Source organism: Pan paniscus, chromosome 20 (assembly GCF_029289425.2).
Source record: "Pan paniscus chromosome 20, NHGRI_mPanPan1-v2.0_pri, whole genome shotgun sequence".
NCBI lineage: Eukaryota > Metazoa > Chordata > Mammalia > Primates > Hominidae > Pan > Pan paniscus.
This window is the reverse complement of record NC_073269.2, coordinates 17,866,957-17,887,220: the sequence shown is the minus strand read 5'-3', so window position 1 is coordinate 17,887,220 and position 20,264 is coordinate 17,866,957. Positions and strand designations below refer to the sequence as shown.

The 20,264-nt window shown below is 54.2% G+C and overlaps 3 protein-coding genes across 4 annotated transcripts; 1 reads left to right on the top strand and 2 right to left on the bottom strand.

Moving 5' to 3' along the window:
* The first annotated feature begins 489 nt into the window (after positions 1 to 489).
* GADD45GIP1 (GADD45G interacting protein 1) lies at positions 490 to 3,611 on the top strand. Its single transcript, XM_003814836.7, has 2 exons — positions 490 to 912; positions 3,245 to 3,611. The coding sequence occupies exons 1-2, from the start codon at positions 563 to 565 to the stop codon at positions 3,561 to 3,563; spliced, it is 669 nt and encodes a 222-aa protein (XP_003814884.3). The 5' UTR covers positions 490 to 562; the 3' UTR covers positions 3,564 to 3,611.
* A 516-nt stretch (positions 3,612 to 4,127) lies between these two features.
* On the bottom strand, positions 4,128 to 12,062 carry RAD23A (RAD23 homolog A, nucleotide excision repair protein). 2 transcript variants are annotated; one of them, XM_003814834.5, is made up of 9 exons: positions 11,763 to 12,062; positions 9,778 to 9,939; positions 9,429 to 9,610; positions 9,235 to 9,290; positions 8,974 to 9,101; positions 8,628 to 8,706; positions 8,379 to 8,512; positions 4,938 to 5,102; positions 4,128 to 4,855 (listed from the first exon to the last, which is right to left on the bottom strand). In XM_003814834.5, the coding sequence occupies exons 1-9, from the start codon at positions 11,832 to 11,834 to the stop codon at positions 4,742 to 4,744; spliced, it is 1,092 nt and encodes a 363-aa protein (XP_003814882.3). In that variant the 5' UTR covers positions 11,835 to 12,062; the 3' UTR covers positions 4,128 to 4,741. The 2 variants fall into 2 exon arrangements, with proteins under 2 accessions (XP_003814882.3, XP_008965929.3); XM_008967681.4 differs by having other exon boundaries at positions 8,379 to 8,509; positions 11,763 to 11,973.
* A 1,232-nt stretch (positions 12,063 to 13,294) lies between these two features.
* CALR (calreticulin) lies at positions 13,295 to 19,334 on the bottom strand. The gene is made up of 9 exons (XM_003814832.5): positions 19,015 to 19,334; positions 18,550 to 18,651; positions 18,154 to 18,357; positions 17,642 to 17,736; positions 17,337 to 17,546; positions 17,135 to 17,248; positions 16,902 to 17,045; positions 14,155 to 14,247; positions 13,295 to 14,071 (listed from the first exon to the last, which is right to left on the bottom strand). Exons 1-9 carry the CDS (start codon positions 19,103 to 19,105, stop codon positions 13,871 to 13,873), a joined length of 1,254 nt encoding a protein of 417 aa, XP_003814880.1. The 5' UTR covers positions 19,106 to 19,334; the 3' UTR covers positions 13,295 to 13,870.
* Positions 19,335 to 20,264: the final 930 nt, after the last annotated feature.

The following is a 20,264-nucleotide window of genomic DNA, read 5'->3' as shown; positions in this document are numbered from 1 at the left end:
GTTCAAGCGATTCTCCTGCCTCAGCCTCCCGAGGAGCTGGGACTACAGGCATGCGCCACCATGCCCGGCTAATTTTGTATTTTTAGTAGAGACGGGGTTTCTCCTCTCCTCCCGGAAGGCGGAGGTTACAGTGACCCGAGATCACGGCATTACACTCCAGCCTGGGCGACAGAGCGAGACTCTGTCTCGAAAAAAAAAAAAAAAAAAAGACTGGTCTCGAACTCGCGACCTCAGGTGATCCGCCCGCCTCGGCCTCCCAAAGTGCTGGGATTACAGGCGTGAGCCACCGCGCCCGACTAAAAAAATATATTTTTAAGTGTCAGTGTGCAGAAAGGAGAAGAAAAAAAGTGAAAATTAAAAATGACTTTAATCAGTAACTGCTTAACTAAAATTTAAAGTTATACTTGGAAACGTATAAAACCCATACTATCCCCTTCTCCGCCCTCCCCCGAACTGAGGCAGCAGGGACACCCCTCGCCCTGCCCTGGCCCACACCGGGCCTCGCGCTCAGGCACCGGGCATGGACAGCCCGGCGGGCCTGTGAGGACCCCGCACAGCCAAGATGGCGGCGTCCGTGCGACAGGCACGCAGCCTACTAGGTGTGGCGGCGACCCTGGCCCCGGGTTCCCGTGGCTACCGGTCGCGGCCGCCCCCGCGCCGCAGGCCGGGACCCCGGTGGCCAGACCCCGAGGACCTCCTGACCCCGCGGTGGCAGCTGGGACCGCGCTACGCGGCTAAGCAGTTCGCGCGTTACGGCGCCGCCTCCGGGGTGGTCCCCGGTTCGTTATGGCCGTCGCCGGAGCAGCTGCGGGAGCTGGAGGCCGAAGAACGCGAATGGTACCCAAGCCTGGCGACCATGCAGGAGTCGCTGCGGGTGAAGCAGCTGGCCGAAGAGCAGAAGCGTCGGGAGAGGTGCGTGCGTGCAGGCAGACGCGGGGCTGCCCTCTGTGCCCCGTGGGCGAACTGGGCCCCAAACCGTGCCTACCCCTTCGGGGTCACGTCGCAGCATCTGCATGTTGTAGATTTATGTATACGCTCACCTGGCCGCAAAACAAACTCAGAATAACGTCCATTTAGTCATTCATCAGCAAGTTTTGTTTGTTTGTTTGTTTTTTGGAGACAAGAGTCTCGCTCTGTTGCCCAGGCTGGAGTGCAGTCGTAAGATCTTGGCTCACTGCAACCTCCGCCTCCCCGGTTCAAGCGATTCTCCCGCCTTAGCCTCCCTTGTAGCTGGGATTACAGGCGTGCACCACCACGCCCGGCAAATTTTTGTAGTTTTAGTAGAGACGGGGTTCCACCAGGTTGGCCAGGCTGGTCTCAAACTCCTTACTTCAAGTGATCCACCTGCCCCAGCCTCCCAAAGTGCCGGGATTACAGGCGTGAGCCATCACGTCCGGCCATCACCACCAAGTCTTTACTGAGCGCATACCGTGTGCAAGACCCTGTCCCAGGCCGGGGGCGGTGGCTCGTGCCTGTAATCCCAGTTACTTGGGAGGCCGAGGCAGGCCCCAAAAGGGCCCTTAATATCAGATGGCGACAGCTGACAGGCAAGATAATACCAATGGTGACAGCCGACTAGTAGGAAGGTAAAAGAGTGAAGAGTGCGTGCCTGAGGGCAGCTTTGGTTTGGGAAGCCTCAGGCCTCTCTGAGGAGGTGATGTTTAAGCAAAGACCTGAATAACCAGACTTGGCTATGGGGCGATCTCTTGGGTAGAAAGTTTCTGGTAAAGGGAACAGCTGGGGCAAATGCCCTGAGATACGATATGCCTTAAAGAACAGCCAGGAAGCCAGTGTGGCTGGGGAAAAGGTGAGGGCAGGAAGGTGATGGGTCCTGGAACCAAGAGGGCAGAGGTCAGATACAGAGGCAGGTCTGAAGGACCAGGGGCATCTTTTTGTTGTTGTTGTTGTTGTTGTTTTGAGGCAGAGTTTTGCTCTTGTTGCCCAGGCTGGAGTGCAATCTCAGCTCACTGCAACCTCTGCCTCCCAGGATCAAGAGATTCTCCTGCTTCAGCCTCCCGAGTAGCTGGGATTACAAGCGCCCACCACCACACCCGGCTCATTTTTTGTATTTTTAGTAGAGATGGGGTTTCGCCATATTGGCCAGGCTGGTCTCAAACTCCTGACCTCAGGTGATCCACCTGCCTCGGCCTCCCAAAGTGCTAGGATTACAGGCGTGAGCCACCGCGTCCGGCCAGACCAGGGGCATCTCTTATAGATAATGCCACATCCTGGAGCGTGAAGGGGGTAGGTCAAGTGTGTTCCTGGTGTTTAACCTTCTTGTTTTCCTAATAGCCTTAAGAGGAAGAAGGGATTGCCCTAATTTTAGAGATGAGGAAACTGAGGCTTGGCGAAGTGAAGTCATGCGTCTGATCACCCAGGCAGGGAATCATGGAGCAGGGACTCCTGTTTCTGCCCCTCCTCAGCCAGATGACCATTATAGGGCTTAATTCTTTTACTTTTCTAATCCTTAAATGAGGCTGTCATAAAAAAGAACGAGATCATGTCCTTCGCAGGGACACGACGGGAGCTGGAGGCTATCATCCCTAGCAAACTAACACAGGAACAGAAAACCAAATACAACGTGTTCTCACTTGTAAGTGGGAACTAAATGATGAGAACACATGGACACACAGGGGAGCAACACACACTAGGGCTTTTTGGAGGGTGGAGGGAGAGGATCAGGAAAAATGACCTCTGGGTACTAGGTTTAATACCTGAGTAATGAAATAAATCTGTACAAAAAAACCCCATGACACAAGTTTACCTATGTAACAAACCTGCACTTGTACCCCTGAACTTAAAAGAAAAAAATGGGGCTGTGACTGGTAGCTATAAACTCAAGGATTGGTGGGAAATGTCTTTCTTGCTTTCACTCCTGTGCCTAGAATTGGGCCTGGCCTCTGTACAGGAAGTGCTCAGCAATGTCTATGAAATAAAGGTGTGAAATTATCCATGGGAGTAGCACTTGGCTTGCTCACTAGGCAGCTCAGTGAAATGTTGATTTGGCTTTGGCACCAGGGGTTTACTGGGGCTTGACATGCCCTTGTGATCAAATTTATGCACAGGTAACTTTCTCATCATCTCTTCCCGTTTCTTCACTTGTCAAGGGCTTTTCCTGACAGTTAATCTACTGGGGGAGTTGAGGAGGCAGGCTCGTGGGCAAAGGCCTATGGGTGAGATATGGGTGGGTGGGCTCTGCCCTGGCTGAGTGCCAGTGTCACAGCCCACTCTCCCTCCCCTGCAGGGAGCAGCACATCGCAGAGTGCATGGCCAAGATGCCACAGATGATTGTGAACTGGCGGCAGCAGCAGCGGGAGAACTGGGAGAAGGCCCAGGCTGACAAGGAGAGGAGGGCCCGACTGCAGGCTGAGGCCCAGGAGCTCCTGGGCTACCAGGTGGACCCAAGGAGTGCCCGCTTCCAGGAGCTGCTCCAGGACCTAGAGAAGAAGGAGCGCAAGCGCCTCAAGGAGGAAAAACAGAAACGGAAGAAGGAGGCGCGAGCTGCTGCATTGGCTGCAGCTGTGGCTCAAGACCCAGCAGCCTCTGGAGCACCCAGCTCCTGAGGCTTTGTCCCTTCCCAATAAAGCCTACTACCTGGCAGTACCCCTGAAGAGATCTGCGTCCTCTCAAGGTGTGCCTCTCTGGGTCCCCTGGTTCCTCCCTCAATACTTAAGGGCTGGGGAATCCCCCACTTGGCTGTACTCAAAAGGGGACAGGGACTCTAGGCCCTGCTGACTAACTGGGGCTTCAGTGGGAGGAAAAGGGGGGTGTGCAATGGGCAAATAATGGAGAAGCAGATGGCAGAAGAGAAGAAGGCTTCTGTTTACCAACATTCATCTCCAGTAATTAGCCAATTACAAGGCTGGTGGGGGGGAAGTATAGCCAAAACAGACTGTGGTGATGATGGTGGGGGCCAGGGAGAAGCAGTCCTTGTAACGCTGGGCTGGGGTCCACTGCCTGGAAATGACACACTGGGGGAGGAGACACTGGAAGCCTCAATCTGCAGGGATTCACAGACTCCTCTTCCCCTTCCAGGCACCCGTCACCATGCCTGCCTGTGCCCAGCCAGCCCCCCAAGACCCAGACAGGAGGGCGCGGGGAGCCCCAGCAGGCACAGACCATAGGGCTAGTTTTTAAAACTTTATTCACTTCAAAACCTTTATCAGAGACACGGTTCTGTTCTGGGGTGGGGGTGGCCTTGACAATGAGCTGATGTTAGCCCTTCTCCAGGCTGGAGGCCAAGGCCAGACTGGGGAGGGGGCCTTGGGCCTTTCAGGACTTGCCCTAGATGGAAAGATTTGGGCCACTCCAATGGAGGATCAAAGTTGGGGCTCCAGCTTCCCCTCATCCTAGAAGAGGATAGGGGCAGGGGGGTCCTCAGGGGTTTTTCGGAGGATGGAGAGGCAAGCAGCCGCCTTTCCGTCTGGCTGCAGAGAGCTGGGACAGAGGCCAAGAGGGGCCCATCTGTCGCCTCCCAGTCCTGCCAGCTTCTCTGAGCAGGCTGGGCTGGGGAGGAGGACGGGGGGACAGCTGTCTGGCCCGGGTCTTCTCAGAGTGAGATGGGAACAGGGGCCACTTTAGGAGGACAGGAAGCTGGACTGTTTGCTTGTTTTTTTTTTTAAGATTTTTGATTTTTTTTTCCATTTCTTAAATAAACATGAATATATATATATTTTTTCTTTTATAAAACTTTCATGGAATAAGGGTAGGGTGGGGGCTTAGGTGGCCTGGCTTCCTGGCATCACTCGTCATCAAAGTTCTGACTCAGGAGGAAGTTGGCAGCCAAGTTCTCATTTTTTTCACACGCGAAATAGGCCTGGATGACCAGGCTCTCTGGGAAGCCCAGGGCCTTCAACTGTGGGAAGATGGGTTAAGTGTGAGCAGGAGAGGGTAGGGGTCCTGCCCACCTGCAGTCACCCCTCAGCCAGGCCTCTTACCCTCTCTATAGCTTCTTTCTCCTGCGGCGTCACCTGGATGTAGTTCATCTGCGGGGCCTCCTCTCCTATGGCGCCCACCTCCCCCTCCACATCTGATATGTCCGCCAGCTCCCCAGGGGGCTCGTTCAGCATCTGGATGAACTGCTCCTGGTGCCGGCTGATTTGCTGCAGGAGAGGGTGGGGAAGGGAAGGTAATTCACAGCCCTGGTCCCCTCCTCTCCCCAGGTCATCACAGCCCTTGCTTTTTCATTCAGTCAGGCAAATATCCAGAGGAGCCTGTTCTGGCCAAACACAACATAGCAGTCGACACAAGCCCTACCCTGGAAGAGCTGATGATGTGCTTTTAAGTGAGCCAAGAAATAAGCCGGGCGCGGTGGCTCACACCTGTAATCCCAGCACTTTGGGAGGCAGAGGCAGGTGGATCACTTGAGGTCAGGAGTTCGAGACCAGCCTGGCCAACATGGTGAACCCCCATCTCTACTAAAAATACAAAAAGTAGCCAGGTGTGGTGGCAGACGCCTGTAATCCCAGCTACTTGGCAGGCTGAGGCATAAGACTGAACCCAGGAGGCGGAGGCTGCAGTAAGCCACTGAACTCCAGCCTGGGCAACAGAGCAAGATGCTGTCTTGAATAAATAAATACATAAATAGGCTGGCTGCAGTGGTTCACACCTATAATCACTTCAGGTGATTCTAGACCAGCCTGGAGTTCGAGACCAGCCTGGCCAATATGGTGAAACCCCGTCTCTACTAAAATACAAAAATTAGCTGGGTGTGATGGCACGTGCCTGTAATCCCATCTACTCAAGAAGGCTAAGGTAGGAGAATCACTTGAACACGGGAGGCAGAGGTTGCAGGGAGCCGAGACTGTGCCACTGCACTCCAGCCTGGGCAACAGACTCTCAAAAATAAGTGAGTGAGCCAAGAAATGAACCAGACAACTGCAAGTGTCTGGCTAGGAAGGAACTGCAGATGAGGGCTGGTGGAGAGGCCAGCAGTATGGCGGATGCAGAGGGTTTCCTCCAGGTAAAGCAAACAGCAAGTGCAAAGGCCCAGGGTGGATGCATCTGGGAAGTCTCAGAAACAGAAGCAGGAACAGAGTGAATGGGGCTGGGCACGGTGCCTCATGCCTGCAATCCCAGTACTTTGGGAGGCTGAGGCAGGCAGATCACTTGAGGTCAGGAGTTTGAGAGCAGCCTGACCAACATGGAGAAATCCCATCTCTACTAAAAATATAAAATTAGCAGGGCGTGGTGGCACATGCCTGTAATCCCAGCTACTCTGGGGGCTGAGGCAGGAGAATCTCTTGAACCCAGGAGGCGGAGGTTGCGGTGAGCTGAGATCGCGCCACTGCACTCCAGCCTGGGCAACAAGAGCGAAACTCCATCTCAAAAACAAACAAACAACAAAAACAAAACAAAAAACAGCGAACAAGGGAAGGGGGAGGAGGCAGACAATGACACCAGAGAGGAAGGCCCAAGTCAGACCCATTTTCTAGAGCAGGGGGAAGCCACGGTGGTGACAGTTACACGGGAAAAGACGTGGTCTGTGGATCTTTTAGAAAGGTGAACTTGGCCGGGTGTGGTGGCTCACACCTGTAACCTCAACAATTTGGGAGGCAAGGCAGGAGGAACTGCTTGGGCCCAAGAGTTCAAAACCAGCCTGGGCAACATAGACCCTGTCTCTATTCCCACCTACCAGCCCCCAAACCAAAAAAAGTGAACTCATCTGGGTGTTGGGTTTAGGTATCTGGAAGTTCATTTGTTCATTTTTGTTTCTGTTCTTTTTGAGACACTCTCACTCTGTCACCCAGGCTGGAGTGCAGTGGGGCAATCTCGGTTCACTGTAATTTCTGCCTCCTGGGTTCAAGCGATTCTCCTGCCTCCGCCTCCTGAGTAGCTGGGACTACAGTGGCCTGCCGCCATGCTCAGCTACTTTTTGTATTTATAGTAGAGACGGGTTTTTGCCATGTTGGCAAGGCTGGTCTAAAACTCCTGACCAAGTGGTCTGCCTGCCTTAGCCTCCCAAAGTGCTGGGATTACAGGCATGAGCCACTGTGCCCTACCTGGGTATCTGGAAGCTCTGATATAACTCTACCATTGTATGCATCTGATCATTTTCACATTAAAGAAGAAAGTGCTTTTCAGTCAGCCAGGCGTGATGGCTCATGCCTGTAATTGCAGCACTTTGGGAGGCCAAGGCGGGCAGATCATTAGGTCAGGAGATTGAGACCATCCTGGCTAACAGGGTGAAATCCCGTCTCTACTAAAAATACAAAAAATTAGTCAGGCATGGTGGCGGGCACCTGTAGTCCCAGCTACTCGGGCGGGGGCAAAAGAATCGCTTGAACCCGGGAGGCGGAGGTTGCAGTGAGCCGAGATTGCGCCATTGCACTCCAGCCTGGGCGACAGAGCGAGATTTCCTCTTAAAAAAAAAAAAGAAAAGAAAGTGCTTTTTAGTCATCTGCCTCATGGTTGAAAAGTGGACTGTGGGACTATGCAGTGGCAGAGGCCCAGGAAGAGGCTGCCAGGGAGCTGGAGTGCAGGGAGGGGCTGAGTGGGAAGAGCAGACAGGACAAGGGGTGGACCCCAGCAGATCCCCAGGGCCTGGGGCTGAAGCAACCCTAAGCTAATCCTTGCAGAGATCGGGGAGGACTGGGGAGGTCTGTTCTAAGTCTTAGAAGTCTAGTCTAGGGAGCACTTTGATGGAGAGTTAATTAAGCCAGCCATGGAGTGTGGCATTCAGAGAGGCCTGGGCTGGCTACATAGATTTGGGGGTTCCCATACAGACTGAAGGCCCCAGGACACTATGAGGGAGGGCTGAGTGCAGATGAAGAACACGACCGACCAGGAGGAGCTGGCAAGGGACTGAGAAGTGAGAGGAGAAGGGTCAGACAGCAGGGTCCTGAGCCAAGACCGGTAGGCACTTCACCGAGAACCCAGAGGAACCTACTTGCACCCAGGGGGCCACTCCCCCACTCTTCCTGTGAACCTTCAAGGGCAAGATGGAGCCTCACTGAGCAGAGTCGTCCCAGAGCCAACAGGGGCACAGCTGTCCTGGGTGACGTCATGCCACCTTACAGACATTTACGCAGCACCATCTGTATGTGAAGCCAGAGCCCCAGCCCAGGACCCCACCCCGAGGCAGGAAGCAGACACACACACTACCAGCTGCGTGACCCTGGGAATGACAGGCTGCTCTAAGTTTCCGGTGTCTTCTTCTGTGGGAGGTGATGTTGACAGCACCCACACCTTACAAGGTGGTTGGGAAGACTGAGAAACCATGGGGGTCACCAGGTCACAGGAAGCACAGGGGCGTGGGGGAAGCATGTGCTTAGTCCTGCTTTCCAGACCTAGAACGATTCCTACGTGTTATGGACTCTGGTGCCCACAGGGAAGGGAAATGGTGGCTGCCCTAGCTCCCTCTGCCCTTGGGACCACACCTGTAAAAGCTGAGGGTTCTCCTGGCCCAGCTGCTGGAGCAGGGCGGGCAGCAGCGCAGGGTTCTGCTGAATCACCTGCCGCATGTTCTGGAACTGGGGCTGGTCCCGCAGGAACTCCAGGGGGTTCTCTCCTGCTGGTAGTAGGAAGGGGTGCAGTCAGACACCACGCCGGGCTCCTAGGAGCACTGCGGGGTGGAGTGTGATGTGAGTCAGGTACCTGGAGGGCAGATGCGGCATGTGCACACCCACCTGCTTCCGTGGCCGGCTGCTCCGATACCTGGCTCTCCTGGACAGAACCGTGTTCCGGCTCGGGGCTCCCAGGAATTCCCTGTCAGGGGTCCTGTTTAGTTCTAATGCACAGACCTCCTGCTGCCACCCTCCTCCATGCCCTGGCAGGACACAGATGAGGCCTCGGCCCTGCCCTCCAGAGGCCCACCTATCACTCACATCCAGCCTCCTGTGGGAAGCCTTTAGTGGCTAGAATCACTACCCAAAGGCTTTTCAGGGCAGGTTTTGCCTTCCCAACCGCCCATCAGGGCAGTGACGCCTGGGTACTCCCTCAAGGCCTCCCCGCGAGGCGGAAGCCCCACCTCACCGTGAGCAGATACTCCACGGCTCGGTGGGGGTTGTTGTAGCTGGCTCTCAGGGCGGCCACGACCCGCTCTCGCTCATAGCCCATGGACATGATCTCCGTCAGCATCGTCTCATACTCAGAGCCCGTCACTGTGGAGGAAGCAGCAAAGCCTAGGTCACCAGGAAGAGGAAAGGGCAGCTCCCAGGCCCTCCCGCACCCAGACAAGGCCCAGCTGATGGCTGGGGCACCCAGTCACCTCTGCCCTGGGGACCACCCACCCACCTAGCGTGGAGGCCGCGTCTTCCTCTCGCCCGCTGCTACCTGAAGAGGGAACAGAGCTGCAAATTCAAGAGAGAGAAATCGGACCCTGGCTTCCGGCGGCTTGCCCTCCCTCCAGGTGTGTGGGACCACTTATGTGGACGCTGGAATGTGCTAGGAGGACAGGGCCCAAGCTGGGACTGCTGCCCCCGCCTTACCCTGACACAGACTCTGGGGACGTCGTGGGGGCGGATTCCTCTGATGGGCTCTTGTCCTCTCTGGCGGCAGGTGGGGGATGGGACATGCCTGAGGTGGGGGCAGGCGGGAAGGATGTAGAGGACTCTGGGGCAGCTGTGGGTGAGGCCTCTGGGGGTGCTGGGGTACCCTGGCCGGCTTTGGTCTGCAACAGCAAGAAAAAGGGAGCTGGCATCAACAACCCTATCAGACCCAACAACCCGCTCCGCTGTGGCCCCGCCCTGTTCACAGCTAATCTCTCCTGGGCACACAGGCTCTTTGCCAGCTCCCCAGCTCGTCCACCCACCCTCCCAGCCAGCACACGTCACCCACCTTGGTCACCATGACGACCACAAAGTTCTTCTCATCGATGCGATAGTCCCTGATAGGGACATCGTCACTCAAGATCTTGCCGGCATAGATGAGTTTCTGTCCAGCCACGGGGAAGGCATCACGACCCTTCTCAGCTTCTATCTTCTCCTTTAGCACCTTCACCTAGAGGGAGTGGTACAGACAGTCACTGGAGACCCCAAGATTCTCTTTTCCCTTCTAGTTTAGGACAGAAACTGCCAGCCCTGATGGCAGAAAGGCAAGCACGCTAGGTTTTTTAAGCTTTCTCAGCATCTAAAGCATGCTAGATTTGAATTCATTCAATCATCATGCCATTCAACACAGTATTTACTTATACTAAACACCCATTATGTGCCAGGTGCTGTTTTAGACACAGAGGCCACAGCACAGAACAAACTCAACACAAGTAAGTCCCTGCTCTCAATGAGAGAACACTAATGTGAAGAAAATGTAATTTCGGGTGGTATAAAGTATAATTAACAGAATAAAGGGGACAGTCCCCCACTCTACACTCTACCTTGGACAATAAGTGACTAATAGTTAATAGTGATATTTCTTTTTTAAGAGGCAGGATCTTGCTGCCGCCCATGCTGGATTGATGTGGCATGATCATCGCTCACTGCAGCCTCAAACTCCTGGGCTCAACTGGTACTCTTGTCCAGCCTCGGGAGTAGCTAGGACTAAAGGTACACACCACCACTCCAGGCTAATTAAAAATAATTTTTTTTCTTGTAGATAAGAGTCTCCCTATGTTAGGCTGGCTGGTCTCAAACTCCTGGCCTCAAGCAATCCTCCTGCCTCTGCCTCCCAAATCATCAGGATTAGAGGCATGAGCCACCGTGCCTGGCCAATAGTGCTGCTGTAAATGTATATGTGTCATACCTTTTAAGTTTCCTATGAAATACGTTTAATTGGTCTCATTTATTGATTTTTGTTTCTTTTTTTTTTGTAGAGAACGGGGTCTCACTGTGTTGCCAGGATGATCTCGAATTCCTAGGCTCAAGGGCTCCTCTTGCCTCTGCCTCCCTAAGTGCTGGGATTACAGGCGGAAGCCAGCAGGCAATCGGTTCATTTGATATTTGAGAAAACGGAGGCACAGACAGGTAGGCAGGTTAACTTGCCCAAAGCCAAACACTTGAGCGGATCAAAAAATGTGTGTTTCCTTTTCTACAAAAAGTGGACTTCAATGTCTCCCTCACTATGCAAAAAGCGCCAAGTACCCAATAGACACTCAGTATGTTTGAATTAGGTCCTAATTCTACTTTTGACTAAAAAGGCAGCATAATATTTATATCGTGGACGCTCACACGAGGCAGAACCGAATTTGAATCCCAGCTCTGCCATTACTTGTTTGTGACTGTGGCAAAGTTCCTCAATCCCTAGGTTTCCACATCTGTAAAATGGTCAGAGGTCCCCAATGACAAGCCCGTTTTGCAGAGCGGTAAAACAACACTACAACACTCGGTGACTGATAAAAAATAAACGGCCAACAAACACGGACCACCAAAATTATAAAGACTGAGACCCGTTTATTATCATTAACATCGTTGTTGTCGTCACTACTCAGTATCTCCTGGTCATTACTCCTAGATTCGACCACCAGTGTCCCAAGGAGACGCCTGCAAAGCTGGGAACGTGGAGCCCAGTCCTGGAGAGCTTGGCCTGCCCAGGAATCCGAGCTTGTGACTCCCGCGCCCCGCGAGAGCGCTGACATTGGAGCCGGGGCCTGGCCAGCGCCCCGGGGGTGGGGCCTCGCCCGGAGACCGGCGCAGGAGCGCCGCCCGATCGGCTGGGGGCTGGGCCAAAGACCATCGGGGGGGTCCAGGAAAGTCGGGCAGGTCGGGGGTCTGGGCAGGGCCGACCCGCGCCGTCCTCCCTGCCCCTCCCGTTGGGATTCTAGCCTCCCCGCCCCCACCCCACCCCCGAAACCCGTCGCTCCCGCCCCCGGGCTCCGGCCCGGCCCGCACCGTCTCGTCAGGCTCCATGCGGATCTTGAAGGTCTGCTGCTGCAGCGTTTTGAGCGTGATGGTGACGGCCATGGCGGGGCCCGAGCGACGCGGCGGCCCCGGGATCCTCACACAACATGCAACTCACGCCGCCGCCATCTTAGCGCCCAGGCGCGCCGCGCCGCGCGCCGACCACTTCCGGGGCAGGCAATGCGCGCGCTGACCACCGGCGCACGTGACCTGCGCACGCCCTCCTTGGCCTTTGTGGGCATGCGCACGAGCGCGTTCTCGAGCGAGGCACGCGCAGACTAAACTCCGCGTTGTGGGCGGAGCTTCTTGCTCGGCCCGCACACGTGGTCTCATGAGTGACGCCATGCCCGTTATCGGTGACGTCACGGGGCTGCAAAGTGACTCTGGTGTCCCCACTCTCACGCTCAAATGAATTTTTAACAAAGTTTTCATGTACCTGTACTGGTTACAGACATTTGTATTTCTTCTGTAAAAACCTCATTTTTTGCCTCTTCCAAATGAGAATTTTTTCTTTGAAACAGTCTCTGTCACCCAGGCTGGAGTGCAGTGGCGCGATCTCGGCTCACTGCAACTTCCGCCTTCCGGGTTCATGCAATTCTCCTGCCTCAGCCTCCCGAGTAACTGGGATTACAGGCACCCCCCACCACGCCCGGATAATTTTTTGTATTGGGTTTCACCGTGTTGGCCAGGCTGGTCTCAAAACTCCTGACCTCAGGTGATCCACCCGCCTCGGCCTCCCAAAGTGCTGGGATTACAGGCGTGAACCACCGTACCCGGCCCCCAAATGAGTTTTATTCTGGTCTGGGTATCCTGGCAGGAACCCTTGTAGAGCAGTCAAAGTGAAAGTTACTCAAAACTAGAAATACCTGAAAGGCCACCAAGCACAGAAAAAAAACCTTAAGTTGGAAGCGGGGGCAAGGTGCCATTTTGTAGCCTCATTCATTCTTTAGGGATCTGGAGTTTTGGAATGAACCTACAATTTTCATTCTTGGGTCTCCGGGCAGGAGTACTTTGTTGTACTATCCCTAATCTGACCCCAGAAGTATTTAAAGATGTTAACTTTCAAAGCCTCACTACATTAAATACAGAATTCTCCCTTGGATCTACCAGTCCTGGAGGCATCCCAGAGGGGTTGGGCTGAGCCACAGGACCCCAGAGGAATAGAAGAATGAAAAAGGCCAGTTTAAGGGGCAGGGTGAACCAGATTGAGCCACTGTACGCCAGCCTGGACAACAGAGCAAGAGTCTATCTTAAAAATAAATAAATAAACAGAACCAAAACTTACCAGTTAGGTTCAAGGATTCAGTAAGTTAGTATGTGGAGTATTTACAGCAGCAACAGCCATTCCCCCGTTGGTTTTGAGGGTTATGGGGTAAATAAGGGTCCCTGGAATCTTGTGGAACACTCAGCAACCTCTCTAGCAATAGCGGAAAAAGGAGATATACTGGAAAACTCCCCCACCCCAAAAAGACCACTGCTGGGTTTCCTTAAGTCTGTCTTTCCCCAGAAGGAGACACAGGAGGGAGACACAAAATTTAATTTAATAGAAATTTTGTTTGTAGTTCTTACATTCTCATTGTGAGCCAATCTGGGACCCACTGCCCCACCCAGAAGTGGCCCAGTCCTGGGGGGGCAGGAGAGAAAGGGAGGGGTGAAATGAGAAGAGCCCCGTTCTTCCTCAGTGCTGGGGGGTTGGAGACACCACCCCTTTCTGCTGCCCTCCTCTGGGCTCCAGGAAGGAGAGCAGATGAAATCTCAGGCCTGTGGCTTCTCCACACCACTGCCCCCCAGGTTGGAGGGGAGCTAAGAGATGAGAGAAGGGGACAGAGGCAAGAAAAGATGTTGATCAAGAAAGATGAGAACCAGGGGTGAGGGCTGAAGGAGAATCAAAGATAAAATACCAGTTTAAAAAAAAAAAAAAAAGGGCGGGGAGGGGGTGGGGGAGAGTGGAAGAGGGGAACAAAACCAAAATCCACCCCAAATCCGAACCAGCCTGGAAAAAAATGAAAGTTCTCGAGTCTCACAGAGACATTATTTGGCGCGGCCAGCTCTGCGGCAGGAGCGCTCAGGCCTCAGTCCAGCCCTGGAGGCAGGCCTCTCTACAGCTCGTCCTTGGCCTGGCCGGGGACATCTTCCTCCTCATCTTCCTCCTTGTCCTCCTCATCCTCCTCATCCTCATCTTTGTCCTCATCATCTTCCTTGTCCTCTGCCTCCTCCTCCTCTTTGCGTTTCTTGTCTTCTTCCTCCTCCTTAAGCCTCTGCTCCTCGTCCTGTTTGTCCTTCATTTGTTTCTCTGCTGCCTGCAGGCAGAGCACACACCTCAGGGCCTTGCCCCCTGCCAGCCCTGCCCGCCCCCGACATCAGGACCAGGACCAGGCCTCACCTTTGTTACGCCCCACGTCTCGTTGCCAAACTGCTCAGCGTATGCCTCATCGTTGGTGATGAGGAAGTTGTCAAAGATGGTGCCAGACTTGACCTGGAGGATGAATGGGAAGGATGGTCAGAGGTGATACCCGATAGCCCTTGCTTTGGACAGGGTTTCCACCTGTGTTCCTATAACCACTATATCCTGCTGCCTGCATCTGCAGAGAAGACAAGGAACACCGCTGACACTGCAGTTAAAAAGATGGAGAGGCCAGGTGAGGTGGATCACGCCTGTAATCCTCGCCCAGAGGCCAAGGTGGGCGGATCACGAGGTCAGGAGATCGAGACCACCCTGGCTAACACGGTGAAACCCCGTCTCTACTAAAAATACAAAAAATCAGCCAGGCGTGGTGGCAAGTGCCTGTAGTCCCAGCTATTTGGGAGGCTGAGACAGGAGAATGATGTGAACCCAGGAGGCGGAGCTTGCAGTGAGCCAAGATCGTGCCACTGCACTCCAGCCTGGGTGACAGAGTGAGACTCCATCTCCAAAAAAAAAAAAAAGATGGAAAGATGGAGAGACAGCCAGGGACGGGCTCATGCCTGTAATCCCAGCACTTTGGGAGGTCATGGCGAATGGATCACTTGAGGCCAGGAGTTCGAGACCAACCTGGGCAACATAGTGAAACTCTGTCTCTACTAAAAAAATTAGCCCGGGGTCTGTGATGGCGCATCCCCGTAATCCCAGCTACTCAGGAGGCCGAGGCAGGAGAATCGCTTGAATCTGGGATGCAGAGGTTGTGGTGAGCCGCCGAGATTGCACCATTGCACTCCAGCCTGGGCAACGAGTGAAATTCCATCTCAAAAAAAAAAAGAGCCCAGCGTTGTGGCGCATGCCTGTAATTCCAGCTGCTCGAGAGGATGAGGCATGAGAATCACTTGAACCTGGAAGGCAGAGGCTGCAGTGAGCCAAGATCAAGCCACTGCACTCCAACCTGGGTGACAGAGCAAGACTCTGTCTTAAAAAAAAAAAAAAAAAAAAAGATGGAGAGACTCAGGTGCTGTACTGCCCAGGTTCAAACCCCAGCTTTGTGGTTTCCTACCCCCATGACCTTGGGCCACTGACTTCAGTTCTCTGCACCTGTTTCTTGTTTCTCACTCTCTTATTCAGGTATTTTCCAGGTACCTACTACATGCCAGAACTGTCTTGGGCACAGAAGGTATTTCAGTGACCAAAACAGACAAAAATTCAGTCCCAGCATTTTTTTTTTTTTTTTTTTTTGGGACAGAGTCTCGCTGTCACCCAGGCTGGAGTGAGGTGGCATCATCTCGGCTCACTGCAAGCTCCGCCTCCCGGGTTCACGTCATCCTTCTGCCTCAGCCTCCCGAGTAGCTGGGACTACAGGCGCCCGCCACCACACCTGGCAAATTTTTTGTATTTTTACTAGAGATGGGGTTTCATTCACCATGTTAGCCAGGATGGTCTCCATCTCCTGACCTTGTGATCCACCCGCCTTGGCCTCCCAAAGTGCTGGGATTACAGGTGTGAGCCACTGTGTCCGGCCAAGTCCCAACTTTTTTTGAGAGGGTCTCACTCTGTCACCCAGGCTGGAGTGCAGTGACACAATCATGGCTCACTGCAGCCTCGATGCCTCAGGCTCAAGTGATCATCCTTCTTCCTTGGTAGTTGGGACTACAGGTATGCATGACATCTCGCCAATTTTTAAAGTTTTTGTAGAGGCTAGGCATGGTGGCTAACCCTTGTAATCCCAGCACTTTGGGAGGCCGAGGCGGGCAGATGACCTGAGGCCAGGAGTTCGAGACCAACCTGGGCAACATGAAGCCCTGTCTCTACAAAAAGGCTGGGTGAGGTGGCTCACGCCTGTAATCCCAGCACTTTGGGAGGCCAAGGTGGGTGGTTCATGAGGTCAGGAGATGGAGACCATCCTGGCTAACACGGTGAAACCATGTCTGTAATAAAAAAAAAATACAAAAAAATTAGCCAGGCATGGTGGCGGGTGCCTGTAGTCCCAGTTACTCGGGACCCTGAGGCAGAAGAATGGAGTGAACCTGGGGGGTTGTGGGGGTGGTGCGGAGCTTGCAGTGAGCAGAGATCACACCACTGCACTCCAGCCTGGGCGACAGAGCAAGGCATGGTCTCCAAAAAAAAAAAAAAAAAAAAAAATTAGCCTGGCATCCATAGTAGCACATGCCTGTAATCCCAGCTACTCCGGAGGCTGAGGCAGGAGAATTGCTTGAAACCAGGAGACGGAGGGCGCAGTGAGCTGAGATCGTGCCATTGCACTCCAGCCTCAGCAACAAGAGTGAAACTCTGTCTCAAAAAAAAAATTTTTTTTTGTAGAGACAGGGTCTCCTCGCTGTGTTGCCAAGCTAGGTTGAGTTGTCTAACTCCTGGCCTCAAACAATCCTCCTGTCTCAGCCTCCCAAAGTACCGTGATTGTAAGGGTGAGCCACCGTGCCCAGCCCCAGCTAACAAACTGGGTTACCTGACCACCTTCTAGGTCTTTGGGGGTATTTAAAGAAGTTGATTTGCATAAAAGTACTTGGGGAAGTACTTGGTGCACAGCAAGTACAACCTTAAAGGGGTTGCTGTGAGGACTTCACAGGGACAGACCAGGAAGTACTGTTTATAAGAAGTACCATTTTTGAGTCAGACCCACCTGGGGTGCCTACCCTGTCCCTTTCCTCTTGGGTGATCTTATGCACTTGAGGTACCCCAGGGATCCTCCTTTTTCCTCCAGGTCTCACCTGCCAGAGGTCCAGGCCCAGCACGCCAAAGTTATCATAGGCATAGATACTGGGATCAGGAGAATACTCGGGGTTGTCAATTTCTGGGTGGATCCAAGTGCCCTTGTAATCTGGGTTGTCGATCTGCCGGGGCTTCCACTCACCCTGCAGAAGGGAGAAGGAAACCGAAGGGTGAGTAAGGTTGGTGCACTCCCCACTGTGAGCCCCAGCCCTGCTCAGAACCCCAAACTCACCTTGTACTCAGGGTTCTGAATCACTGGGGGTTCCCACTCTCCGTCCATCTCTTCATCCCAGTCCTCGGGCTTCTTAGCATCAGGGTCAGGGATATGCTCGGGCTTGTCCCAGTCCTGGGGGGTAGATGAAGAGATCAGAGTTGGCCCAGATGTCTTCCACACCCTCCAATGTGGAGAGCAGAGCCCCTGCCCAAACACCAACCTCAGGCTTGGAGTCTGTGGGATCATCGATCTTGGCCCGCTCATCCCAGTCTTCCGGTTTTGAAGCATCAGGATCCTTTATCTTCTTGGGTGGCAGGAAGTCCCAATCGTCTTCCAAGGAGCCAGACTCCACCTGGCCGTTGTCAATCTTCACCTCATAGGTGTTGTCTGGCCGCACAATCAGTGTGTACAGGTGTGTAAACTCATCATCCTGAAGAAGGAAGAAGGTGAGCGGGGGCCACCCCCCAATGAGGCTGACCTCTGAATCTCCCCATGACAGCCATTTGCCACCACCCCCAGGCACACCTTGCAACGGATGTCCTTGTTGATCAGCACGTTCTTGCCCTTGTAGTTGAAGATGACATGAACCTTCTTGGTGCCAGGGCCACAGATGTCGGGACCTAGGTGTGAAGCAGATCCAGTTAAGAGTCAGAGACTACCCATCATCTCGAGGCTCTCACCCCTCTTTATAAAAGGAAGACCTGGTTCTTAAACTCGGGTCTGTCAAGGCTAAGAGAAACTCAGACCCTGATTCTGTCCTGAATGGGCTGTGGGTGGAACCTTAAGTTTAAAGGAGAAAAAAAAAAATCAGTGCTCTAGAACTCAAAATCCCCATTAGTAAGATTGGGAAATAACTATATACAAACACGCAAATTACATTAACAGCCTAGATCTGCGATCATAATGCAATAAATTGTTGCTGGGACTTATTCTTTTAGCTCCCCTTCCAAAAAAAATCATTATTAAGAAAGTCAATAGGGTCTGGGTCTCCCTCTAACTAATGGGACAGAGGTCAGCACCAGGAAGCAGGCCCTCACCAAACATGATGTTGTATTCTGAGTCTCCGTGCATGTCTGTCTGGTCCAAACTATTAGGAAACAGCTTCACATAGCCGCCCCCACAGTCGATGTTCTGCTCATGTTTCACCGTGAACTGCACCACCAGCGTCTGGCCTTTGTTGCTGAAAGGCTCGAAACTGGCCGACAGAGCATAAAAGCGTGCATCCTGGCTTGTCTGCAAACCTGAGACGGGACGGTAGTGAGGTCACCGTTGGGCCTTGACCCGCGAGGACCCTCGACTTAGAGAATAGAGAAGACTCCCCCACTTCCTCCACCTGTCCTCCTCCAAGGGGACTGTCCCGGCTGTGTGTGTACAGACAAGGACTTCTGCCAGGAAGTCCTCTCGGATCTGAGCACCCACTCCTAGGCTCTTACCTTTATCTTTCTCCTCGTCACCGTAGAACTTGCCGGAACTGAGAACGAATTTGCCAAAATCTGACTTGTGTTTGGATTCGATCCAGCGGGAAGTCCACCCGTCTAAGTGGGGGATTAGAGGGGTAGGTCAGAGCGGCTGTGCTAATCCCCCCCCACACCAAACATCTGCCGAGAGCCACAAGCTGCTGGGGACAGGAAAGGAGATCCCCGACTCTCCCCATTCCAACCTCTAGTTTGACACGTCGGGTGCCTTCAGAGATCCTCGGGCTAACCCTAACTCCCGCCGCGGGAGGCCGCTACGCCCTCCGCGCTCCCCAGGGACGCAGAAGAGAAATCGCCCGCGGCTCTAGTCCCGGGGAGCCACCGTGTTGGACCTCTAAACGGTAATTACGGGCGACAACGCAGATCCAGGATCGGGGGCCGGCCGCGTCGTCGGGGCGGCCTCGAGGCGGGACCAGGCGTTACCTCCGTCCAGAAACTGCTCCTTGAAGTAGACGGCAGGCTCGGCGACGGCCAGGCCGAGGAGGCCGAGCAGCAGCGGCACGGATAGCAGCATGGCGGGCCGAGGGGGCGGCGGCGCGCGGGCCCTTTAAAACGACCCTCCGGCAGCGGCTCTGCAGTACGGACGGACGCCGCCGCCCGCCTTGCACTTTTATACCCACCCGCCTCTCAAACCAACCTGACCCAGCCCTTGGGCCCGCCCCTGCCACTTTGTCATTGGTCTATGCCCATGGCCGTCTTTTTCCATTGGACCTTCGTCGGTTCACTAGGTTAGGCTGCGCCTCGGAACGCTGGGTTCCCAGATGGCCGATTTCTATTGGCCTCACCACCGACCAATGATGGTCGACCACGCGTTGGGGGGGACGCCCACTGGTGGGGTGGGGGCCGCGAGCACCTCAGGCCAGGTCATGTGACCAGACCTGAACCCAACCCCGCCCTCGTCCGCGCGCGTCGTTGCTCATCTGGGCGTTTAAAGAAACCGCGGGAGCGCAGCTGTCTCCACGCGGGACCGGGACCCTGCCCTCAGCTTCTCTCCCTCCCATTCCCTCTAGGTGGAGGGGCTGGGCAAGGCTTTCTTAGCCAGCTCTTATCTTGCATTTGAGAACCAGCACCCCACTGCTGCTCCCCCACCCCCGCCTGGGATGGGAGAGAGCTCACGGGTTGGGGCCCTGGGGCTTCGCTGCACCCCGGTGCTACAGTCACGCGGGCCAGTGGGAAGAATGCCAGCCCTCTCCTCCTTCTGCCCCTAGAGCCCTGGCAGCCTATCGGACTGCTGCTGTGTGACTGGGGCAAGTCACTTAAGCTCTCTGAAGTGACAGACGTTCCTGAGCAGACAGAGGGGGCGACCCTGGCCAGATGCTACCCAGCAGAAATGCTTTTAACGTTTTTAAAGCTGTCCTGGGACAAGAGGGGAGGAAGGCTTAACGATGTGACTGTGACTCCTGGGGTGGGGATAGGGTTATTACCCAGATTGCAGCAGCCCCTTTACCCTCCTCTCAACCGGTAAATGAAGGGGGTCGCTGTCTGTGGTCTCCCACAAACGGCCTGGCTTTTGCAATTAAACGGCTATAGACAGGCGAGAGGGCAGGGGGTTCCGTTTGGGGAGGGAAAAAAGACACAGATGGTAGGGACGATAAGATGCTAGGGAGATGGGCAGGACCCACCCCCCGACCCCAGTCTAGAGTCTTCTTCTGAAGCCAGAGGCACGTGACTGG